At 40.2% G+C, this 8,441-nt stretch overlaps 1 protein-coding gene across 1 annotated transcript in view; it reads right to left on the bottom strand.

Moving 5' to 3' along the window:
* The window catches only part of LOC104165074 (tropomodulin-2-like), a gene marked incomplete at its 3' end in the record, with an annotated part of 2,146 nt that extends 1,786 nt beyond the window's left edge, over positions 1 to 360 (bottom strand). The window contains exon 1 of the mRNA XM_009704610.1: positions 156 to 360. Within this exon, the coding sequence (XP_009702912.1) occupies positions 156 to 281 (126 nt within the window). The remainder of the gene's footprint in view (positions 1 to 155) is intronic.
* Between the last annotated feature and the right edge of the window lie 8,081 nt (positions 361 to 8,441).

Genomic DNA, 8,441 nt, shown 5'->3' with positions numbered 1-8,441 from the left:
AGCAGGAATAAAACCAAAATGTACCTAGCTGAGCTGCTCGTACTTTAGGGTACACTGCCTCTACTGTAACAGAATACAAACACAAAATGCTGCAGTATGTGGCATTTATAATAGGGAGCTTTTGAACTATGATCCCGCTGGCCCCCATCACTAACCTCAGGATCAAGGTCATCGAGAACATGCTCTAGCTGTTTCAGTTCATCCTCTGAGAGTTTGCTGAGTATTTCATCTTCATTGATGTTCTTGTATTTCTCCAACTCTTTTCGGAAGGGCAGAGACATGGCTCCTGTTGCACTGCTCGACTGATGCTGCTTGTCAAGATTTCAACCATCCAGTACTGAGCTTCTTGCGGCTTCACCCACTGTTAACAATAAAGCGTTATGAGTGTCTCCATATTTAGCTGATACAGTCCTAAAAGGCCCCCATGCTGAGAGTCACATTTACACTTTATTAGTGAAAACAAAGCAGCAAGATGTCCTGGCTCAGTGGAGAGGGTGTGGGAAGCGCTGGTGCTGCCTGTGCAGCAGTAGCCAAGGAACAGCAAGGAGGGGTACGGTACTCTTGGGAACCTCATGGGTGCAGCAGCAAAGAGAAGCTTTGAGACACAGGTAAGAAAAAACATTGGGAACTTATCCTTTTCCATAGAGACAAATCTGTTTTATTTAATTTGCCCAGAAACAGCAATATCTGCTTGTTCTTTTGGCTAAAGGCAGAGGAAAGTAATAGAGTCAGAGAAAACAGTTCAATGCTGACAAACAAGAAACGAAATGTTACGCCTTGAGGTATTATTCTCTCTTATCCCAGCTTTGCTGATGGCTGAAAGCTTACCCACATCATCTTGGCTGGCTTTTTGGTACATTCTGGTTACCTAAGCAGCTTTAAAGTTGCTGGTTAGTAGCATGATTTCAAAATGTTTGGCTACAAATGATAGCACTTATCATCAAAATAATTCTTGCAGTGAGGATATGCTACTTATAGCTCAAAAGACCATCTGCAAATTAGTCTGCTGCATGGAAGCACCTGCAGGTGTTCAAAACACAGTCACGAAAGAAATACGGACTTTGTATTTCACAAACTCTTTAAGTTTTAAAACTTGAATGTGGGTCCTTGTTAGATGATCCCAACTGATCAGTAACAAGAAAGTGTCATTTGCATGTCCACAATAGTCATTACCATATAATTTGTCACATGACGAAGGACTCTGTCTTTACTTGCTCTTCTTTTCCTGTCCACAACCAATTCTAGAGCCAGAATCTGCCTGTAAATGGATGGAGTGAAAGAGAATTGACCTATGATCACAAACAGCATTAGCTGGGGACTTTAACTGTGCTCCAGGCCTTTCCAAGTCTGCCCAGTTTCCCACGCCAGCACCAGAGCTCTCCGAATTGCAGAGCTAGCTGTGCAGTTTTACTGCGGAGTTTTTGCGTGCACAAATTTCAAAGTTACAATTGATACGGAAACCGGCCAACTGGCACCTACGTCTGGTTTATGTATCAACCCAAACTCTGACCTCCTTTGGCCAGGTCCTTAGTTGTCATAAGCTAATAAAATCCACGCGGGTTCTGTTGCTCTTCATATGAGCTGGAAGCCTGATCTTTATTTTTTTCTTTTATTCAAAATCCAAATGAAAATGTTCCATTTACTTAGAGTTTCACTATTAAAATACTAAATATTAAAACTTATCTCATTTTTCTATTTATAGAAAAGACTAGAAATCAGCAACCTCTAGAAAGAGAAGAGAAGAGAATAATTAGCAGAATTACAAATTTGAAAAATTTAGAATTCTATCAGTACTGCACAGCATGATAAGCCTTGACTTGAAACACTTAAACATCCTATTCCAAGAAAAAGCATTATTTCCCCTATACACTCTCATTTTTTCCTTATTACTGCTCTATTTGTTGTCCCTCTTTTCATAGCAGGACGTCATTGTCAAGCCATTCCAAATGTCACAGTAGAATTCAACTGTTCTTTAAATTGGGAGTTTCTTTTAGGAAGTTAGTCAGCATCTGATGTTTCACAAAGTTACAGCAGTTGTGAAAAATTCTTATATTATTAAAATTCTATCATATGCAATGGGTGTGAGAGAGATCTTGGCAAAAAAAGTCCAAAAGAGCTAATGTTTTTGTGTACTTGGTGCTTCAAGAGAACACTAGTTCTACATATGTTTAATTGATACAATTTGTTACCAAAACTACTTGTTAAGTAATGAAAGCATTTTATTTAAGTTATATTTGTTTAAACTGTAAAAACAAATTCAGCTGCAGTACAACATTTCTGTACTAAGGCATCAGGCACCTTCTCTAAGTTTCTTTGGATAAACTCATTAAAACTGAAACATTTCAGCTAGCAGTCATTAACTGGGCTGAAAAATTTCTTTGAGGGGATTAGAGCTTTTTAAAAATCTATTTAACAGTTTAAATAGTTATTTTATTAGAGTTTAATCGCATCCAGAGAGAAATGTAATCCCAAAGTTAGGTTAATTAAATATGGTTGGAAAAGTAACTAGTAAGAGTACGTAACAGTTTCCCTGGCTGAGGTTCAGCACTTCAGCTGTGCAGGATGCCTGGTACCAGTACCCCTCCCGTGGCTGTATGGCATTGCACCATTCCCATGAGGGAACACATCTAAGAGTTGTTTTACCGATATCAGCAAGACCACGCATGTAATGGCTTTTGTGAAAAGGTTTGCAAAGTTGAATCCGGGTGCTAATGGGTAATTTGATTTGTGTGTACCAGACATTTCTGATCTCTCTGTGAATTACCTAAGTGTTTAGCCATAGAAGGAAGATGAGCCAGGAGACACTTTTCAACAGGTGACAATTTTCAGTATTGTAACTGTTTCCTTTTAATTATTAGGAAGAGAAGGTATTCAACTATGTGCAGCAGGGATACCCAAAGAGAAATATAAACCTAGATATTAAAGATGTCATTAGTCTAACTTCTCTCATGGCATGAAGCACTATGTTGGATAATCCTTGTTGGATTACCGATGCATGGAAGAGCTTGAAATCATGCTTTTCTTGCACGCATACATTTGCAACAGAAATTCCCCTGATAGTTTCCCTTTCATAACTGAATTCTACTCTTCTGTGACTGAACAAAAGCAGAAGACACCGCTTAGGAAATTTCTTTGTCCACAATCCCTGTACGTAGTAAAGTCTTTCCGGAGCTTGCACCCTGCTGCGCAGGCTACTGAAAGCTCCACTGAAACGCCTATCGTTCATGTCCTGGCTTTATGCTCTCTGCTGACCTTTCACCACAATCACCTCATCGGAAACCAAGGGAACAAGATAAATGCAACAATTCAGCACAGAATCATGGAATCATAGAATTGTTTAGGTTGGAAAAGACCTTTAAGATCATCAAGTCCACCACTAAGCCATGCCCCTAAGCACCACACCTACACATCTTTTAAATACCTCCAGGGATGGTGACTCCACCACTTCCCTGGGCAGCCCATTCCAAGGCTTGACAACCCTTTCGGTGAAGAAATTCTTCCCAATATCCAAGCTAAACCTCCCCTGGCGCAAGTTGAGGCCATTTCCTCTTGTCATAGTGCTTGTTACTTGAGAGAAGAGACCAACTTGACTTCACGACAACCTCCTTTCAAGTCCCTGTAGGAAGCGATCAGGTCTCCCCACAGCCTCCTCTTCTCCAGACTGAACACCCCCAGCTCCCTCAGCCGCTCCCCATCAGACTTGTGCTCCAGACCCTTCACCACCTTCATTGCCCTTCTCTGGACTCGCTCCAGCACCTTAAGGTCTTTCTTGTAGTGAGGGGCCCAAAACTGAACACAGCACTCGAGGTGCAGCCTCACCAATGCTGAGTACAGGGGAACAATCACTTCCCTGGTCCTGCTGGCCACACTGTTTCTGATACAGGCCAGGATGCCGTTGGCCGCTTTGGCTCCCTGGGCACACTGCTGGCTCACGTTCAGCCGGCTGTCGACCAACACCCCCAGGTCCTTTTCCGCTGGGCAGCTTTCCAGCCACTCTTCCGCAAGCCTGTAGCATTACATGGGGTTGTTGTGACCATCATTCAGTCTGGGAAGGAAATGCTGAAGTCTTGAGTTCACATACTCTGGAAACTGCTGTCTAATGTGATGATTACGATCTCCACCTTTCTAATTGGATTTTATACTGTTAATTTTGTGTAGGTAAACAGGGCCATATGCTGTCTGTGCTGCTTGTTACTGTGGTTTCACTTTTCTGAATGTGCGCATACTGTTTACTTTTTAAGATTATATCCACTGGATTTTCTTTATTATGATTACTGTATGAAAACTTTAATCAGTTAAGAAGGCAATCCTAACTAACCAACAGCCCCTTGCTACTGTTATTTTGAGCATACAAAAGCAGATCAGGTGTCACACAGTAGAAAGGAGATGTTCACTCTAATTGCAGAGGCAATATGCAGTTGAATGTTACACTGCATTAGGGACACTGAGGGAAGCAGAATGAGGGACCATGAGTAAGACTATTGAATTTCCCTTCAAACTTACTAGGAAGAGTGAACAAGGAGAGTAAGGAATGGAGAAGCACAAATTCCATTTTTTTTTTTTTTTTTCCATTTAGGTTCAATCGGAGCATCACAGTTTACCAGGCTCAAATACCCACTGTTAAACAGCCAAGTACTTTGTTAGGTGCTCAAGAGGTGAGATCTATGCTGATTCAGGATAGTGCAGAACTGTAAGAGGTAGCATTTCTGCTAACCTTGTGCTACTTTTAAATTTTGTGGAGCACAGATGTTTTGCAGTGAGCTTCAAAGACTCCATTACTATCTTTTTATCTTTGATTCCTTTTAAAGAAAGAAATACATACTTCAATTTTATTTGGGGCAGCTTTGTCAACGTCAGGATTCAAAATACACTTTCAAAGACAAAAAGGGAGTCATTAGTCAGCCTGCACAAAATCATTATTGTTCTATGTAGTCAACACCTGCTGTGATATAACTGCTCTATACTTTGCTGTGTTCCAGAAGTGCATTTTGGTTATAATCCTTACACACTACTGAAATGGTTTTCTAGAGTAGCTAGGCTGTAGTTTCTGCTGATACCATAATACTGTTTTAATTTTTACTGCTAGTACAAATACTTCTTTCTGAGAGGGAATCAGTCCTCTGCTGAATTAATGTTAGATGTCAGAGAGGTCCCACTCGCAGTTGCTTGGATCCCTTGAGATGCGTTGGAACAACCTGAACTACAGAACCTTCTATGGACCAGCAGCTACAAAGGCACCTCAGGTCACTCATGCCGTCTAAAGCACAAGCTATACACCTAGAAAAACATAATGTCTCTGAGGTCCTGTAGAGATGAGAATACTGTGATACAGATGATGTAAATTTCTAGCTTTTGATAGTGTCTACAGGCTAAGAATGAAGCTGCACGGCAATGCGCATTTATGATGTAAAAAGAGATGTGCTGAATGGGAAATAATCTAATAGAGTTTGCATTTTTATAGGAAAAAAATCTTTTTTTATAATCAGATTTGAGAAATTGTTCTTACTTTTCCAAATCACGGCAACCAATGTTTAGAAAGGAAATTCTAATGCATGACCTATTTTAAACTCTCACTGTACCCACAGTGGTGAATATTTGTGTTTTGAAAAATAGTTGTTCCCTTTCTTTAAATAGTTTCAAGTAGCTAAACAGGAAAATAAGACACAGGTGGAATAAATCCCAAGTTAAATTGATACTGGACCAAATAAATAGGATTGGGGCCATTATGATTAAGAGCAGTGTTTGCACAACACAAGCAGATGCTCGGTAGAAGGAGGGTGATTGTCCCACAACCTCCAGGTAATGGAGTGCTCCCACCATTACTCTTAAACCAGTGCCAGACAGGGGACCTCTCTGCTCTCCAGGAACTGCTACTTCATATTTCAATAAGGCTAGGGTGTTGAAAGCTCAAACTTAAAAAAAAAAATAAATTGATAAATACTCAATTATTTGACATACAAATAAGGTTCCTTTTTTATTTTCATACTTAAAAAGCAAGACCAATATGTACTTTCTAATTGTGAACATATGCGAGATGTATACTCACAGATCATGTTTTGTGGTACAAAATTTCTTCTTGGTTTTGAACTAGAGGGTTCAGAAAACTCAGAAAAGCTAGAAAGGATGCATTAGGGCCAGCACAGCACAGAAGTATGATAGGAACATACAGTGAGCCATTATGAAATTGATTTTTTTTGTGTGTATGATGAAAATGGTATTAGCTATGGGTCCTGGTGTAGATAAGAGACAGTAGACATGTGAAAGAAACTCACATAGCTAGAAAATGGGAGAGAAATCTGTAGGAAAGGATTTGGTCTTCTAGAATCCCCCAACTTTTCTGTCTGTTTCCCCAAAAAACCTTCTGAAGAACTCATGACATAAGGAGCACTGAACTGCTCTGGTTTAGTCACCTTTTCTAACCCTTTCCATCCAGGACAGAGCATGAGCACTTGGTGGATCAAAGTGAATCACTGCTTAAGGATTTGCAGAACTGGGTCCCTTGAGAGGGTGTCTCTGGGCGGGTGGGGAGCATGCTGAGCTGCACATGGCACTGAGCTCAGGGCTGGCTCGGGCCGTGTAATGACATGGCCAAACCTCTTCTACCCCCAGCCCAGTTTGCCCTCTTTTGTCATACTGTAGCAAAGAATCCCTAAATATTTAAAACACTGTTTTTCTCCAGGGCTAATGTAGCATTATTTCATGTTCTTTTCCTAGCAACTGGTTTAGTCTTATATAGAGACTGGTAAATAATTAACAATTATGTTGTCCTAATATTAGACCAGGCCTGAATCTTTAGGATAATCATTCAGCAATCAGAAACTTCACTTCATAATTGGATGAGCCTTTCTGAGCCTTGGTAATGCTTATGACACTCTGTAGTTTACATTACAGTTGGCGTCTTTACTGAGGAACCAACAACTCCTCCTATGCAAATAAAATGCGAGACATCAATTCACTTTAATAGGAGTTCAATCATGCCCTTTATAAGAAAATAACCATCATGTATATTGCAAAATTAGCCATATGAATGTACCGTTATTTATAGAAGATATAAAGGGATGTACTCCCTTTGATTCAGATAACATGAAAGGTTTTTTCACTGGCAATTAAAGAAAGATGAAACATTATTCTGCATCAGTTGGAGAAGCATTAAAGTTATATAACTAATTCCTGATTGTTTCTGAAATAACATTACTGGTATTATTCATAACCTTTCAAAACATGAAACTAAGTCCTGGGAAGGAAGATTGCTTTACAATGCCTGATGAATTTATGACCTGTTTCTAGGTATCGTCATATTTTTAGATCATAACCACTAGAATTGTTTTCATACACAAATTATGACTAATTATACAGTGATCATATGATGATTTAAGCTAGTCTTATTTAAAATCACTTACTTAAATCACTCAATTCCTACCTACAGGAAGAAGATGACAGAACAAACCTAAGCATTACAGATATTAGTCAGATTGTGTATGGTGCTCTGACACTCCAGTGATGTGTCAAGTATGGGAAATGGAAAGGACCAGAGAGACGTGCCCATCTGTCGTGTCTCCTGTGGGGAGAGACTTCCTCCTGCTTTTAGAGGGGTAAAGTTTAGTTATAAAACAATGAAGCAACCTTCTTCTATTTCTGCTCATTGCACTGGTAACTTTGTGGAACTGGAAGTTTCTTCCATCTTTAGAACTTAAGTGATTATTTGAAAATCCATGCAAGGTTAAATAGCTTTTCTAAAATAAAAACATAACATATTTACTGTCTGAAACAGGGTGGCGTGAAGTGCTAGGCTGAAAATCCTGGAGAGCAGAGATTTTTTATACACAGAAACTGGACTATGAAATGGCAGGTCCACCCACAATTCATCATCCAAAAGCTTCAGCTCTGACCTGAACAGAAACACGCTGCTGCTGAGCTGTACCAGTGCTGGTTGACTCTCAGTCCCTCGGATAAGACTTAGTATCACGATTGACTGAGACTATCAGTAATGATGCTGATCAGTGTTGTAAGTGACAGTGTAAGTTCTGATTCAATCGCAACTGGAAGAAAACAGCCTCATTATTTTCTGTGGGGCACCAATGATATTTTAACCTCTTTCGATAACTACCAGACTCTGCAGGTTTGATCCTGCAGTAGATAGGTGCTGATTTACCTTGGAACAAGAGGTTGTACCCCCCACCGTGAGCACTGCCCCGGGGCGTACCTGCTCCCAGTCTAGTGACACAGCAGCCCATGGCTCTGGGGTCCCCAGATGAACATGGATGAATCAGTTCCTACATCATGCACGTTACAGTAATAGCTGTGACATTTATAAGATGGTGTTTTCATCCAGTTTAGTCTCCCAGATTTTGTGTTGTGTAAAGAATTGTAGTTCTTGACACCAGCACATCTACCACGAATGCAAAGCAAAGCATACATTGGGGTATGAATTATCTGCAGCT

The sequence above is a fragment of the Cariama cristata genome, unplaced genomic scaffold (genome assembly GCF_000690535.1).
Source record: "Cariama cristata isolate BGI_N322 unplaced genomic scaffold, ASM69053v1 scaffold43847, whole genome shotgun sequence".
Taxonomy (NCBI): Eukaryota; Metazoa; Chordata; class Aves; order Cariamiformes; family Cariamidae; genus Cariama; species Cariama cristata.
Note: the sequence above shows the minus strand (reverse complement) of the source record. Positions and strands in the feature narration are given on the sequence as shown.